Below are 17,522 nucleotides of genomic sequence, written 5' to 3'. Positions count from 1 at the left end.
AATATACCATAGCATCAAACATTTACATTTTCAATAATAATTCTGTGTCAGCCATTGCTGACTGAGCGGAGCGAGCGAGCTGAACTTTATAATCACAGGACAGGACAGGAGTTTAGTCGGCGCCGGCGGTCATATTCGGATCGGATTCAGATTTCAGTTTCAGATTCATTTATGTTTACAGCTAATTCAAAACGATCAGAGTTGAATTAATGCTTGGCCGTAAACGTAGGCAAGCGTTTTAGTTCCGTTTCTTGTTAAATTTATTTCAAAACTTTTCAACCAAATTACATTGTCTGTTTTAATCATTGCTTGTCCTATGTATTGATATACATAGATTATAACAGCTCAGTGGTCTTATGTTACTATAACCAATAAGGCATAATATGCTGTAACCATGAGCATGGCATGAATCTATGACTACTACAGTCACTCACATTGTTTCAGATCAGGTTTGTCAGGAGTGGTTTGTTGTTGTCTACAGCCTCGTTCACACGGGGCGAGTTTACAAGCTACACGCCAGCGTGTAAGAAGCCGGCGATTTGGCGAGTGTGCTTGTTATTCGTTCACACGGAGCTTGTCCACTCGCCAACTCGCCGACGTGGAGAAAGACGCCGGCGAGTCGGCGAGTGCGCTTGTAGTCGTTCACACGACGCTTTTTCCACTCGCTCAGTAGCTGGCTTGAACCAAATCCTCCAACATCTTTAAGTAACAAGCGCACAAGCACAAGCAACTGTGTTCACACTGGGCTACTTTACACGCCTACTCGCTCAAACGCTGGCGAGTTGGCGTGTAAAGTAGCGGCAGCGTCAACTTTTTCCAGAGCTTTTTTACAAGCAGCTTTTGAGCGAGTACGTCGTTCACACTGAGCTATTTTACTAGCTGCGTGTAAAAAAGCGGGCGTGTAGCTTGTAAACTCGCCCCGTGTGAACGGGGCTTACTATCATGGTACGCTGAATTTTTATTTCAGGATTAGTGTTGCCTACAGTATTATTTTGAGGCTTCTGATTGGCTGAGGGAACATCATTACCGCGACGATACGGTTGATACCAACGGCCTCGCTGGTGTAGTGGATAGAGTGATGGGCTGATGATCCGAAGGACCCGGTATTTACTCAGGGGAGGTATAGAAGAGGCTACGATGACAGCTGAGGGCTTCTTATTAGCTGAGGGAACGCCATTACCGTAACAAAATAATATTCACCAGCCATCGGCCTCGGTGGTCTATTGGTTAGCGTGCCGGGCTGATATACTGAAGGTCCCGGGTTCGAATCCCGCTGGTAGCACTATCTTTTTGTCCAAGATTTTTTTATTATCAGCAAGTTTGGTTGGTTTGGTTTGGTTATTACAGTTTAATTTTATTATTAAGTCATTATAAAATTTTAATTGAGCAATTTCTAGTTTTATTTAATAAACAGAATTATTTTTCCGATTACTAAACTTTTGTTATATTATTTCTTTATCAGCAAGTTTGGTTAGGTTATGATAGTTAAATTTTATAATTGAAAAATAGTAAAATTGAATTTGAGGCATTTATAATTTTATTTTATGAACACAACTATTTTTGCGATTAGTAAACCTTCATTGCCAAAGTGCTCTCTACTACAGCGCTGTTCACGGAGGAATTTTGAACTAAATGCCTCATTTGTACCTCCCCTAAGTCAGACCCGAAGGACCCGGGGTCGAATCTCACCAGTAGTACTATTTTTTTTGTATTGAACTTTTTTCATTATCAACAAGTTTGGTTGGTTTGGTTAGGTTATGACGGTTTAATTTCATAATTAAAACATTATGAAATTGAATTTGACCCATTTATAGTTTTATTTTATGAACAGAAATATTTTTTTCGGTTAAGCCTTCATTTGATTTTTCATTATTAGCAAGTCTGGTTAGTTTGGTTAGGTTATGATAGTTTAATTTTAGAATAAAAAATTATAAAATAGGATTTGAGGCATTTATAATTTTATTTTATGAACAGAACTATTTTTCGATTAATCATTAGATTTTTATCATTGTCAGCACGTTTGGTTGGTTTGGTTAGGTTATGACGGTTTAATTTCATAATAAAAAAATATAAAATTGTTTTTGAGGCATTTATAATTTTATTCTATGAACAAAAATAATTTTGCATTCACTAAACCTTCGTTATAGTCAAATCAGAAGCCTCTATAAATGACACTGTTGGCAAAATTAATCCTGAAAAACAAATTGTGCTCATAGTACCATAGTACGATGGTACCGGAATGGGCACACGGGAGGGACTAAGGCTAAAAGTGTAGTGATGTTATATCTCTAGTGGCTAATGGCTACTCTTGAGGCCTGAGGCAACACGATTACCGTAACGAAACAATGAGTTATCAGCGGCGTTCGTGGCATAGATAGTAGCGTATCGATTTGGTGTTCAAGAGGTTCCGGGTTCGAATCCCGCTGGTAGCATTAACTTTTTGTCAAAAAATTTTTATATCAGCAAGTTTGGTTGGTTAGGTTAGGTTATGACAGTTTAATTTTATGATACTAAATTTTAAAATTAATTTAATAATTAATTAAAAATTATAAGTAATCATTAATTAGATTTTTATCTTATACAGTTTTTATATTATCACTGGTTGGTTAGGTTATGTTATGACAGTTTTATTTTAAAAACTAAAAATTTATTTTATAATTTTAAAACAATATTTTATAATTAAAAAGTTATTAATTTTTTCAACTTAGCGGTTCTAGCGGCGAACGCTAACCCTACAAGATATGTTAGCCTTAGTCCCTCCCGTGTGTCGCACCGCGATAGTACCTATCATACTGGTAAATAAATATACAAAAATGCAGACGACGACGACGACGATAAAATAACTTTCATTTTTCACCTCAATACAATACAGTACTTTAAATTAAATAATTTATATGAATGAACTGAGCTGTTGTGATGTGGCAATGGCATGATTGAATGTATTGTTTTTTAACTGCATCTTAATCAATTTCGCCTATTTCTAATTGATAACAGAAAATATGAACGAGAATCTGGGTAAATACTCTTTTGTATAAAATCACAAACTAACTTACTTTACTATCCTATTATGATTGTATTCACGCTAGCATAATTGGATTATCTGTCATTTTACAGGATAGGTTTCGATGTAGAGTATATCACATCCTTATATATATGAACATAGTTGCCTAATTCCATACTATTTTATTTCATTTAGTAGCCTACTATCGATAAGTTGACCTAAGGCTAGACTAGGCTAGTATTCATTTCTCGGCTGCACTTTACTTGACGTCCTACACTCATTCGATTGGTTTTTTCGATTCGATATTTTCATTAGATTCTTTCATTCGATATATCGTTTGGTTAGTTAGGTTAGGTTAACCTTACCTAACTAACCAAACGATATATCGAATGAAGCAATCGATTAATCGATATATCGATCGATATTTTCATTCGAATGAGTGTAGGACGTCAAGTAAAGTGCAGCCCATTTCTCGGTTTGATAGTCTAGGGATAGGCCTAGGCTACATGAAGGGAAGGTCTCACAAAACATTTTCAAGAATTTTAACAATTGTTTATTTTACGTCCATGAATTATTTATCGATTTAACCTTTCTTTTTCATATAGCCTATGTTAAGGCCTAGGCCTAATTGAAAATACACTTGAAGAAATAAAAAGAAGCAAAAGGCGTGATCAAATATGCAACTTACCCGAACCTAGGGGTAGACTTCCGTATCTTTTGTCACAAACAATCAAATGAAAATATTGATTATTTGATATATCATAATTGGTTAGTTAGGTTAGGTTAACCTAAAACTCACCAAAAGATATATCAAATTACACAATCCAATAATCAATATTTTCATTCGGTTGTTTTTGCCAACAGATATGGAAGTCTACCCAAAACCAGACCCATCAATGTCCACCCGAGCTGTCTAGGGTAGGCCTACTGTTTTCTTAAATGGGCCCCGCTCCCACCGAGCTGTACGATTAAGTTAATAGGGGTACTTTGGATACATACTGATAACAGATGATTCATACTTTCTATTTATGATAACCCAACCTAACATAACCGCCGCAGAGTGCTGTAGGCCTATAAGGGTGAACTCCAAATAATGCCAAAGTAGGCTAGGCTACCTAAATAGGTTTATACTCCTCATGAGTGGCACTCTAAGACTTGAGCTAGGCCTAGGTAGGATTTTGCCCCTTAGTCTAGCTTGTCTTTATCCTGGCTTGAGAGGCTATATCTTAAACTGTGATAACAATACTGGTCCCGTAAATCCAACACCTTAGCATAGTACCTTCTTTAGACTCCCTCTTATCCGGACAACTCTCCCGGTTTAACCGGACTACACTCGGTGGAAATTACATCTCTTTAACCAGAAAATTTTTATCAGCACATTGGTTTAACCGGACTAGATCGGCAGGAAGTGGGCGGTACTGAAACTACCGTTTTCGTGGGAAAGATTTAAGTCCAGTGATCACGTGTCTGAATACAGTGCTCCTCCTAAATTTAAGTTGAATATCACAGTAATTTAAACGTTCCGTTTTAACGAGTTTTTTTTTGGGGACGTCAGTTTAACCGGAAAACCGTTATCCGGACTGGCCTCGGTCCCAAGGAGTCCGGATAAGAGGGAGTCTATTGTAGTTCTGAGCTTATCTCCAAGGGTGATTTTTGCATTGACCAATGCAACTGTTGCTTAAAACATAGGCTGCATGGGTTTGCAGTCATTTTTTTTTTCTTGAAGCTAAGCTACTAATCATATCTGCTTTCTAAAGACATGAGGTAGGCTACCTGATCTGGTGACCAGCTACAGTGAGAGTAGGCCTAGTTTATTGACTCATGGTCGGTTTGATACAATGTTACCTATCCTTTTCGTACATACATATGCTCTTCCGTTCCGGTTATCTCCGGGTCTGGGTGTTCACTAGGCCTCTCCATCTTCTTCTGTCCCTCCACAATTCCTCTTCCTCCACATACTGTGAATGCACTCCTCTTATCCAGCTTCTTCGAGGTCTACCCTTTTGGTCGTCTTCCGTTCTTGTGAAGCTCACTCATTTTCGGGGGGATTCTATTTTCCGTTCTTCTTAAGTGGCCAAACTACTCGTCTACTCGTCTCAAACTTTTAACTCTTTATTCCTATCCAATCTTGTTTTCCCTTTAATAACTTTTACAAATATCATTTTCCCTGCCTGAACCCTACTCCATTCCCTCTCTGTTACATTTCAAACATCTGCACCATTGGTAACTATCGGTAAGCCTATGTAATTTCAACTAACCCAAGCGGTTCCCCTCCACTTTTAAAGGTTGTTCCAACTCTCCATCCCTTCCAATCACCTTTGCTCTTTTCCTTACTTATTTGCAATCCTCTCTCTCTCTCTCTCTCTCTCTCTCTCTCTCTCTCTCTCTCTCTCTCTCTCTCTCTCTCTCTTACAACCTCTGTCCATAGGCTATATCAGTTGTCTTGTAACTCCCCTTCATCTCTCTCCCATAGCATTATGTCATCTGCAAACATCATAGATCTCATATTTCCCCCAGCATTTTTGACTTCTCTCCACATTATCTCAACTACCACATTAAAGAAGACATTTTCATTAACGTTGGGTATAAAATTAACATTGATTGGCACAGTTTTATCCAAATGTGTTCTACATAAAAAAATAATTCTAAATTGAATTTACTTAGATTAACTTACCTTTAATTGAATTTAGGTCAAAATATAGCCTAATTAATTGTGATCAGAATTTAAATCCTCACAAAAAAACTCTACATCCTAAAATCTCCAATGCATACTAAAAATAAATTTTCATTTGCTTTTTAATCAGACTTCTTTTTGTGAACAACAAGTGTTGTAATTAATGGGTTTGTCTCCTTTGTATCACATTGTTGTGTATGCCTACTCATTGAAATAAAGTGAATAATGGTGTGTTGGGTCAGAACTCTTTATTGGCCATAAATTGTTGGCGTAAATTGGCTCATCAGCAAATAAATCAATAGTATGGTGACAGTTTCTTTACTTTTGGTGCCGAGAAATCAATTGAAGTTGAAAGTATATGTACTCATTTCAGATTTTGCTGAAATACATTATCACTCAATGGAGAAATCTTTCCAAGAACCCACTTGCAGCAAAAGGACTGAGGGAGATGGAATGGAAAATACTGATGAACCAACAAGTTCAGAAATAAGTATAGACAAGAAAACTACAGTTAAAAAGGCTGAATGTTTACGAGATAAGTTAATTTACATTCCTGAAGATTTTCAAAACTTCATGCCTCAACCTCCAAAAATTACTGGGAAAATCGTTCAGCTGAGACCAGCACCGATCATTGTCAAGCCTCCCAAACATGATCAAAATGCAATTAAATTGCATGGTAAAGAACCTAAATTTGTTCCTTATGAGCCTTACAAATGTGCAGTAAACCCCATGGTTCCCCAAGAAAAGAAAATGCACAAAAAGAAATCAAAGAAAATGTCCACAGGCTCACTGCCAGTGTTGGAACAAAACCTTGAAACTGACTGCCTTCAAACAGCGGACTCCTGTGTTCAGAGTACCCATTTGTTAGAGTCAAATAACGAACAGTATGAAAAAGAAATTGACCGTTTAAGAAAAGAAAACATGCAGCTTGAAAATCAGTTGAAGTTTCAAATTCAGGTATGTATATTTATTGTTTCTATATCCACGGCAGCGGCCTTTTTCGTTGTTGAAGCATACATGGTAATTAAATATTTTAAAATAAAACTGGCTTCTACATTCTGCTTAGAATACAGTTTTGTAACATATAAAAATGAACCTTAAGTTAAAAAAATCTCTTAATAAAAACAAAAATATTTTGATTTGAAGGTGAATGGTGACTTGAAAAATCTACTTGTTGCCTCGGTGGGGGAAGATATGGAAACTAGAGTCCACATTCTGACTGAGGACAAGCTGCATCTTGCTCGGGCATTGCTGAACTCAGCGCAGAAATTAAATACGCACCAGGAACAAACAGAGTGGCTAGCAGGCCAGTGTGAAGTCTGGCGGAGCAAATTCCTGGCAAGCAGGTAAGCTATTGACAAAGAAGCTACAACTGTAGGCCTACTACAGTCAAGTCTCTTTAGTCCAAATGAATCTTTACTGAATCCTGTTTAAATTAGTTTATTTTACATAGATTCAGAATCCATTTATTGTCATTTGTCAACATAACATTGCTGTAGACAATGTCAAAGAACACAAGCACAGTAATCTGTAGTATAAAAGAAAATAGTATAATTAATACTTGTCAGACTAACTGATGTACAACAGAATAAAACATAACAAAGAAATAACATTCAGCAACAAATCAATTTAAACAGAAGAAAAATTCAATAAATTGATTACAACTAATCACTAAAACATCACTGGATCAAAGCTCATAAAAGATTAAATTAAAATGTATAAAAAAATCATTAAGAGAATAGACAACTTTAGTTATAAACCAGCTTGACAGTTCCTTTTTAAAAATGGTTGGATTTCAAGGTTTCTGATCTAATGTGGCAATTTATTAAAACACTTAATCTGTGGCTGACTATTGTTTTCCGCAATCTAGAAGAGGGTGGGACAATATCTTATGCCCTTTTAGTGTTATAACTGTGACGGCCCCAAAAATTCCCAGACCATATTACATAAATACGATATATTCCATATATGGATTTATTCCAGATTACATATCAGTTGGGGAGGTTTTTGTTACACCCTCAGGAAACCCTGTCAGTACCGTCACAAAAGCTTTGCTTTATTTCAAATATAAAAAGAGGGTCTGTAATATTGGACTGTTAACCTCCCAGCTTTTTGTGTCAGCCAGTTGCCTCACCATGGAATATTCCGTCAGCGTGGCTCAGTGCTGGGCCGGGCCAACGTTCTCGGAAAGTGTACCGCGCATGGCTGGAATTTGCTGATACAGCTCAGCAAGTCGCTCATGAAATCCAGTTAATGCGTAGCTACAGTTTGCCTAATGCCCTGAGTGATTGTTACGCGGCAGCACCGTCCAGTGTTTGCACTGACGTCACGCGGCATAGCCGCAACGTGATTGGCTGGTTCCCCTCCACGCCTAACTCTGGGTGATGGACAGGGAGCACTCGGTCTAGTTAGTCTAAATTCAAAATTCGGCTCGGTCGGTAATGTAAAGTTAAAGTTGCGTCGCCTTTCCCCATAGCCTCCTCGGGAGGCTATGTTCCCCAATAACTTATTCGTGTTGTATTTGTAAACTAAACATAAATAGATTCCATACAGCAAGTTGGAAGCTAAATACATTATTATTGTTTTGTTATAAGTTGGGTTTAATAAATTATTTATTCGTAGCGCATTTTTGTTTTTTCATTCGGCCACCTGTCACATAACCATGAACTTTGTCAAAACATTTAAAATCGCTCTGGTTTTCCTTTACAAGTACAAGATTTTGAAATATAAATGCAATTGACGGTCATATTATATTATATTATAGTTAAACCTTGCTTACAGTCATCCTGATTTTTAGCTAAATTGGCCAAAATCCTTACTGTTTTACCATTGACTAAATAGTCAAAGGCTTTACTTTGCAAAGCAAAACACATGGATAGAATCTAGACTACTATATCCCCAGAGCATTATGGCATACAACAAAATGGGAGTGAAAATTGCTAAAATAAGTAGGTACAGTATTTAACAACATATTTCTACCAATACATTGTTGTTTTGGATGAAAGGTAGGGGTCTAGGTAATTAAATGATAATAAATGTTAAATAACCGTAGGCCAAAATGTAACTAGTACTTAGGCCAGAAAACATTTATTCTATTACTAAATTTTATCCATATTTTTTAGTATCATGGTTGAAGAATTGGCCAAGTGGAAAGCACTCTTGACCCGTAGAGTGCAGGATCTTCAAGACATGACCAAAAATATATTGGAAGAACGACGGAGAGTGAGAGAGTACCTTGTTAGCACACACAAGTGAGTATAAAGTATTGTTTGAGTTTAGTTACATTTAAAGATTATTAAGTAAAAACCCTAGCTCCATTAAATATTTTTGCAAAAACTGTTGTAAGCTTTCCTTAAAGTAGTTTTCAGTCACTCCAATCTTATTTAAAGTAAAAAGTATTCTCAATAGGCCTATAACTGTATTGATGCATGATAAAAATGTTTTTAATGTAAAAAATACACTAAACCCCAGACTTTGGTTAATTTGACTCCTCGCTTAATCTGACCGTGCCGTCACCTATAGGTGACAATTGACAATGTTATCGGGGTAATATCATGACTATTTTCAATGGTCGTATGGAGATCATCACTGTTTCCCGCAACCGCGACAACAAATCTTGTTTATCCCCTGCAGTTACGGAACCATCATCATTGCTTTCGGAATCACGGAAACATTAATCGTCATCCTCCAGATCATGGCAAAATAACGACTCCCACGGTTGTGGGAACATTATCATGGTCTTCCTCAATCTTAGAAAATCTTTGACAAATGCCACGGTAACAGAATTAATCATACTTTGCGAACTCGGCAAAATCCTGAAGATCTTCCTCTGGGGATGAAGACATTATTGTCATCTTTGGTGTTAAAATCCACAGTCAAATGGTAATCAAGAGAGGAAGCAGTTATTAAATATGAATAATAACTTAAGTGACAATTGTAATGTAACCTGATTGAGGTTGGTAATCACAGTTTTGAACTCTACCTATTAAAATGTACAATTCGGGTACGGCACCCCTTGTATTTTCATTCATAGTAAAACTATCCTAATTCATACGATATTAGTACAGTAATTGATTTGTGTACATGTAAAGTAAAATTAAATAATTTTATTTAGTACGTCTATTTGAATGTTACAGAGATTTGTGTGTTTTGTGTGACAATTTTGATGTCACGTCTCTCCGAAGTGGTATCCACAAACTCAACAGTACCAATGTTCTTGATTTGAGTGAGGTAAGCAGAATCATATATATGTATGTCAAGAAGTTTAGGTCAAACAGTATATTATTGTGTACTATGCATCATAATATTTTGGATTTCAGTTTTTTTTTTATTAAAATTATGTCATTCTAACACAAGGACAATTTTTTTGTAAATATTAAAAATCTCTCTTAACTTAAGTTACTATGTAGAAATTTAACCTATTCATTTAAACTTTTGAAACTTATTTGTTGGTAATTTTTATATTTAGCACAAATTAGCATAGTCATTGGCATCCATCCATATGGACTCAAGCCCCCCCATGAGACCCCACGTTAAATTTTTTTTTCAGATTGTGGAGTAAAAACAAATAAAAGTTAAATGTATAAAACAATTATTATCAGACCAGTGCTCTTGTATAAAATGGAAAATTGAACTGTAAAATAAAAAATAGAGTTAGACGGTTACAGATTGATGATAAAATACTGTATTATGAGGAACAACCTATGAGGGTTTTAAAAAAAACCCTTAGAGGGTAGGTTTTTTTATTTAAAAAATTAGGCTATGCATAAAACAATAAATTGACAAAACAAATTTAGGTACAAAAATGTCCAAAGGGGTCTGTGCCGTTATACTACACTTCGATCGCTTAAAGTTGTTTCAAATGGATCAAGTCACACCGCCACAGAATGAAGAGAACTTAGTCAAAATTTGTTGAGTCAGTTTGCCCCTTCATGGTGCAGACGGCAGTGTGCCACCAATCAAACATTTGAACCTAAATGTTAAACATTCACCAGCATCCTGTGCACTAGGGATTATTCCGTACCACCGGTCCTGCCAGCCCCCATATAAAAAGATTAGGTGGACGCCCATGCATACAGTAGAGATAAGTATTTCAGCTGATTTAGGCTAGGCTAAAGGAAGAAAAACACTGAAAATCCACCCGAAATGTCATTTCCTCCCTAGTGTTTGGCGTTCAAAGACCCAATAACTGGGCTTGAATTCTCACATTGAAGTTATTGCGAAGCAGATATGAGTGGGTGGTTTCGGAGTGAAAGTTAGAATAATTTGACTTTAGGAAAGTGAGGACTTCCAGAATGTAAATACAGGATCATATCCAATTAGATTTAAAGAAAGAGTTGTTTGCCAAAAGCTTTGAACCGAAGCTTTTAATAGTGTACGGAGATGAATGCTGAGTTATTGAGTAATTGCATATGCTTGTGTCAGCTCAGTTGTGTTGTCCAGGTGAACATGCAGTTGAGTGCTGTGGTGAGGCTTCAGTTGCTAGGCAACGGTATCGTCCCGTCCAAGCCAGCGGACCTGAGCCACCTAGGACCTGCCAACACAGCTGCAGAGACGGTAGCTTTGGAGGTAGGCCTACTCAAACGATAATACTTGTCAGTTTATCTGAATAGGCTGATGTAATTTATGTGGATCAAAATTGGTTTTTCACCACACTATGATGTTTTTAGCTGTTTTACATACGTTAATTGGTGGCTGAAAGTTACGTTTTGCTGGCCATGCCAGCTGTCATCGTATTTGGGGACAGAGCAGGTTTTTACATCCCTAGGGCTGCAAAATCAGCTGTCCGCTTACTTTCTTAAAACATTAATGCATATTAAATACACAATCAGTATCCATAGCATTGCAATAGAATTGTTTTATTGTCACCGCTGCTTAGCAACTCTTTATTATTATTTTTGCTGATTGCTCAAATTATTTCTTAACATAACCTTAAAGATGTAGTTGTGTTGAGTATCAGTGTGCATTTTTATTGTGCTATATAGTGGTATTAGGGTATAATGTGGTGAAAAATAGCGTTCGTACCACAGACCGAAATGATTTTGCAGCTCTCGATCGTTTTAAGTTCTCGACTTCGTCTTGAACTTAAAAACTATCTCTAGCCGGCAAAACCTCATTTTCGGCCCTAGGTACGAAATATACTATTTTGCTTCTCCCTGCACACAAAGTGAATAAAATATATTTATTACAAACATAATACAAAAATTTCAAAGTTCTATCTGTCCATGATTGGATGCGTAAACTTTTTTTGCTTTGACTTAAGTGTAGTTTTTCTACAATTAAGTCAAAGCAAATTGTTTCTACGCATAACACTTTTCCCCATTCACATCCACCAACTGGCAATGTAGGGATTGACCTATTGGATTTTAGAAATGTAGTCACAGAATACGATTAACACTTGGTTGGAGCATAGATTTTATATCCATCACTACAATCAAACTTATCATCGCTTCTGTGTGACGGCCGGCTGAAATAGTAGTTAGGGAAGTAAAGAATACGGTGATGGTGTCAGATTTCAGCTAGTTTGCTTGGCTTCGACTGGAGCTTGTAAGAGGCATTACTGAAAATCATCTTAAGAAAAAACCAAAATTCTCTAAAATGACCCTAACATATTTTATTTGTGGTTCTAAGACGAATAAGTAAAAATACCCAAATCGATAAGTGTCAGAAGACCTATTGAAGTTAATACAAAAAGTAGCATAGCCCAAAAAAAGTATAAAGTAAGCCCAAAGTAGCTGTATGACAGTTAAATGTTATTGAAAAAATAGTATATCCATTTAATTATTTTGCTTAACTGTTTAAAACATTAAATGCAATCTTAGGCCATTTAGTTGTATAAAATACTATAAGGAGAGAGAATTTGTGCAAGTCAAGCATTATTTTTACTCCTTTTTAGTAAACCCTTACTCGCAAAAACTGTGATCTGTTAAAACATAAATTAAATTTTGAGAACTTAATCTTTTTTAATTGTAAACCTCAAGTTAAAACATGCACTGATACGTGATTTTTTTTGCCTGCAGCTATTGAAACATCCCGTACCAGAGTTGGAGAACGCGGACGCTGCTTACAGCGCCGTGATGGGAGCCGCTGTAGCCGTTACTTCATCTGCTCACTTGTTTTCGCCATCATGTTGTGGCCATTGCACTGGAGAAATCAAAACTATATGACTTGCCACATCTGTGATATGCAGTTCTTTCATGTATCAAACAAAGTACCTTTAACGTTTGATAGTCCTATTAAAAAAACTGATTTAGAAATTTTTAGACTGATGTTAGATTTTGTATACAATGCTCTCTTCTAGTAGTCTTTCATTAATGACTCCTGTATTTACAATTTTGTCCCTGTAAATTTCAATTACTCAATGCTATTGAATAATTAATTACTTCTAACCAAGTTATAATCATTGAGGTATCTATGAGGGCAATACTACTGTTTATATATATATTTATACTAGTAGTACGCTTGTTCTGCGCGTAACGGGATGAGTGAACATGAGCGCAATAATGAAAGAGTCCACCCACACCTAGCATACTTACCGGTGTCACTGGTGAACACAAAAATGTTATTTGTATCGGCAAATCAACCCATGAGTCGGGGCAAATAATGGTGAGTCGGTGGCTCAGTCGGTAGCGTCACGCGGACTTCGGGCCCAAGGCAGCGATGTCGTGGGTTCGGATCCTAGTCACAGCCACTAAATTTCAGTTCACCTTTGTCCTGTACCGGCTCACCCCTTGCTTTGCTGTAAACGATCCACGCACGGGCGCTTAGTCTATGTGGACAGGCAAATGCAAGGTTAAAAGAGGCTGCCAGTGCCAACCTCTTAAAAAAAAAACCAAATCTCAGTCAACAAAAATCCTAACTTCTCGTCCATTAATTAACCAAAGTCATTGGTAATATACGTAATGTATTTCCTGTTTCTCTCTCTTCTCATAGCATTTTATTATTGCAGATACATCAATCTAACTGTCAAAGAGTTCCCATCACAAAGAGTTAATCACAAAGAGTTCCCACACTCTGGACTGTTCACCTTGACTACTTCCTTCACCACTTCCTACTCGTGGACCTGTTTCCCTCTCTGCTCATAGCATTTTAGTATTGCAGATACATTAATCTAACTGTCACAAAGGGTTCCCACACTCCGGACTCCTCGCCTTGACTACTCCCTTCACCACTTCCTACGTCGTGGACCTGTTTCCCTCCCTTCCCATGGCATTTTTAGAATTGCAGACACTGAACATTATTCTAATCATCACTGAGGGTTTCTACACTCCGGAATGCTCGCCTGGACTACTTCCTTCACCACTTCCTACGTCGTAGACCTGTTTCCCTCCCTTCCTATAGCATTTTAGAATTTCAAATAGATTAATTTAACTTTCACAAAGGGTTCCCACACTCCGGACTGTTCACCTTGACTACATCCATCACCGCTTCCTACGTCGTGGACCTGTTTCCCTCCCTTCCCATAGCATTTTAGTATTGCAGTTACACTAATCTAACTGTCACAAAGGGTTTCTACACTCCAGAATGCTCGCCTCGACTACTTCCATTACCACTTCCTACGTCGTGGACCTGTTTCCCTTCCTTCCTATAGCATTTTAGTATTGTAGGTATATTAATCTAACTGTCACAAAGGGTTTCTACACTCCGGACTGCTCGCCTCGACTACTTCCATCACCGCTTCCTACGTCGTGGACCTGTTTCCCTCCCTTCCCATAACATTATAGAATTGTAGTTACATTAATCTAACAGTCACAAAGTTTTTCTACACTCCAGAACGCTCGCCTCGACTACTTCCATTACCACTTCCTACGTCGTGGTCCTGTTTCCCTCCCTTCTTATAGCATTTTAGAATTGCAGTTACACTAATCTAACTGTCTCAAAGGGTTTCTAAACTCCAGAATGCTCGCCTCGACTACTTCCACTACCATTTCCCTCCTTGCCTACTCCGGACTGCTCGCCTTTGACTACTTCCATCACCGCTTCCTACGTCGTGGACCTGTTTCCCTTCCTTCCCATAGCATTTTAGAATTGCAGTTTCACTAATCTAACTGTCACAAAGGGTTTCTAAACTAACTGTCATAAAGGGTTTTTAACACTCTGGACTGCTCGCCTCGACTACTTCCATCACCGCTTCCTACGTCGTGGACCTGTTTCCCTCCCTTCCCATAGCATTTTAGTATTGCAATTACACTAATCTAACTGTCACAAAGGGTTTTTACACTCCAGAACGCTCGCCTCGACTACTTCCATTACCACTTCCTACGTCGTGGACCTGTTTCCCTCCCTTCCTATAGCATTTTAATATTGCAGTTACATTAATCTAACTGTCACAAAGGGTTTCTACACTCCAGAATGCTCGCCTTGACTACTTCCATTACCACTTCCTACGTCGTGGACCTGTTTCCCTCCCTTCCCATAGCATTTTAGAATTGCAGTTACACTAATCTAACTGTCACAAAGGGTTTCTAAACTCCAGAATGCTCACCTCGACTACTTCCACTACCACTTCCTACGTCGTGGACCTGTTTCCCTCCCTTTCTATAGCATTTTAGTATTGCAGGTATATTATTCTAACTGTCACAAAGAGTTTCAACACTCCGGACTGCTCGCCTTGACTACTTCCATCACCGCTTCCTACGTCGTGGACCTGTTTCCTTCCCTTCCTATAGCATTTTAGTATTGCAGTTACACTATTCTAACTGCCACAAAGGGTTTCTACACTCCGGACTGCTCGCCTTGACTACTTCCTTTACCGCTTCCTACGTCGTGGACCTGTTTCCCTCCCTTCCTATAGCATTTTATTATGGCAGATACATTAATCTAACTGCCACAAATGGTTCCCACACTCCGGACTGCTCGCCTTGACTACTTCCTTCACCACTTCCTAAGTGTCGTGGACCTATTTCCCTCCCTTCCCATAGCATTTTTAGAATTGCAGATACATTATTCTAATGGTCACAAAGGCTTCCCACACTCCGGACTGCTCACATTGACTACTTCCTTCACCACTTCCTACATCGTGTACCTATTTCTCTCCCTTAAGTATTACCGATACGTTAGTCATAAAGGGTTTCCGTACTCCTTTCTTTTCACTGCTCACCTTTCCGCTTCCTCTACGTCGGGGACCTGTTTCCCCCCCCCCCCTTCGCATTGCATTTTAAAAATATACTAACATCTTTGAATATTTAATATTCAATGCCAACATTAAATTGAATAATGTAAAAAGCTGCTTTGTTCTAAATACAAACATACCTATATACTTTTAATTTAAAGGTGAATTTTAATACTGCACATAAAAGGTATATAACTGCCGACTAATATTGTTAAGTTCAATTTATTATTCTGAAAGTTGTGAAATTTAATTAGCTTAAATAACATTATTCTGAAAGCTGTGAAATTATAATGATATATATTCATAGACGCCAAACTGTTTACTCCATGAATGAAAGAGCTTAGAGTAAAAGTCGTTCTCTCTGTCTTAAGTAGACAACAAAATTTTTGGTCGCAAAACGTAAACAAATACAAAGAAGAAGAAGGTAGCTCCTAATGTTATTCTTATGGGACAAATTTAAAAATGTTTTTTAAGTATTTTATAATTACTACTGAGCGGAATCGTCTAGAATTTTAATGAGGTCTTCCCAGTCGTGTCATAATTATTTGTGCAAAATTTGAACGCTATAAGTGCGACGGTTCTTGAGTTTTTGGTGCGAACACACAGACACACACAAGTGGACAACTTTTCTCCGACTCCGCTAGACACGAACACGATACATAGATTCGTTCACTTCGTTCACTCATCTATTATATGCTGTGGTTGTGTTATGATTATTGAGTTTTGTACATATTTTTGTAATTTAGAAGTTTAAGGGTATACAGGTGTCAGTTAATTATATTCATATTGTTGGAAAAAATTACTGTTTATTTTCCTTTTACCATTAAAAATAATAGATGATATAAATGAGAGATAATTACAGATATCATAACCTAATAAACAGCAGATATTCAATTACATCTAAATGCTGCATTTTTCTTTCCACAAGTAATTCTATCAAGTTAGTATACAGTAGTCAGGTTTAGGACTCTAAGCACAACTAAGCAGGGCCGTCGCGTGGGTGGGGCGACCGTTCCCGGCGCCTTAGAAGGGGCAGCTTTGGGGGACGTCGCAGGTGCCACGATAATTAATTGTTCAGTAGTACAAAAATTTGAAAAAACTTATGTTAGTTATGGAGGTGTGTGAGCGGATTGATTTTCAAGCCAAGCAAAGCCTAAACTACAAGCTTGAGGGATCGCACCAAGTTATAAAATAAAATTGAGCTTGAGCTGAGCTTTTACGATCGCAGTGTTTTGTCTATTGTGAAATGCGTCTGCAAAAATCACGGCGATGTCTCAGACAGTGATGGTGTGCCCGGGTTTGTGAAAGATGGTTGAAAATTTGGACACTTTGGTAACCCTAACAATAATAATAATAATAATAATAATATCACTTTATTGTCATAAAACATTTCACATTTCCAGCAAAGCTGGTGAAACAGATGACATTGTCATTTCTTAGCTAACAAAAATGAAAAACTAAATCTAAGAATTAAAATTAAACTAGTCACTTTTTAAAAAACAATCATTTAAATACTCTTCTATTGTATAGTATTTCTTTTTTATAAGGAATAATTTGAATTCTTTCTTAAACTTTATAATATTATTGATGTTTTTAAAATGAGCAGGTAAACCGTTGTAAAGCCTCAGACTCATATAGTACGGTGATCTTTCGTAAACACATAGCCGATGTCTTGGATACTGCAAATTATTTTTTGAACGTGTTGGGTAGTGATGAATAAATTGATTTTTTATAAA

At 37.3% G+C, this 17,522-nt stretch overlaps 1 protein-coding gene across 1 annotated transcript; it reads left to right on the top strand.

Moving 5' to 3' along the window:
• Positions 1-2,829: 2,829 nt before the first annotated feature.
• On the top strand, positions 2,830-16,608 carry LOC128990976 (golgin-45-like). The gene is made up of 7 exons (XM_054413663.1): positions 2,830-3,015; positions 6,049-6,632; positions 6,822-7,021; positions 8,798-8,926; positions 9,812-9,905; positions 11,118-11,243; positions 12,695-16,608. The coding sequence occupies exons 1-7, from the start codon at positions 3,000-3,002 to the stop codon at positions 12,839-12,841; spliced, it is 1,296 nt and encodes a 431-aa protein (XP_054269638.1). The 5' UTR covers positions 2,830-2,999; the 3' UTR covers positions 12,842-16,608.
• The last annotated feature ends 914 nt before the right edge of the window (positions 16,609-17,522 follow it).

Source organism: Macrosteles quadrilineatus, unplaced genomic scaffold (genome assembly GCF_028750875.1).
Source record: "Macrosteles quadrilineatus isolate MER2022 unplaced genomic scaffold, UCM_ALF_1.0 Scaffold_3__2_contigs__length_128488019, whole genome shotgun sequence".
NCBI lineage: Eukaryota > Metazoa > Arthropoda > Insecta > Hemiptera > Cicadellidae > Macrosteles > Macrosteles quadrilineatus.
The sequence above is the reverse complement of the archived record's forward strand: the minus strand, read 5'-3'. Positions and strand labels throughout refer to the sequence as shown.

Coding starts and splice junctions, on each gene's coding strand:
- LOC128990976 (XM_054413663.1), top strand. Junction 9,906..11,117: donor ATGTTCTTGATTTGAGTGAG/GTAAGCAGAATC, acceptor TGTGTTGTCCAG/GTGAACATGCAGTTGAGTGC. Junction 11,244..12,694: donor CAGAGACGGTAGCTTTGGAG/GTAGGCCTACTC, acceptor TTTTGCCTGCAG/CTATTGAAACATCCCGTACC.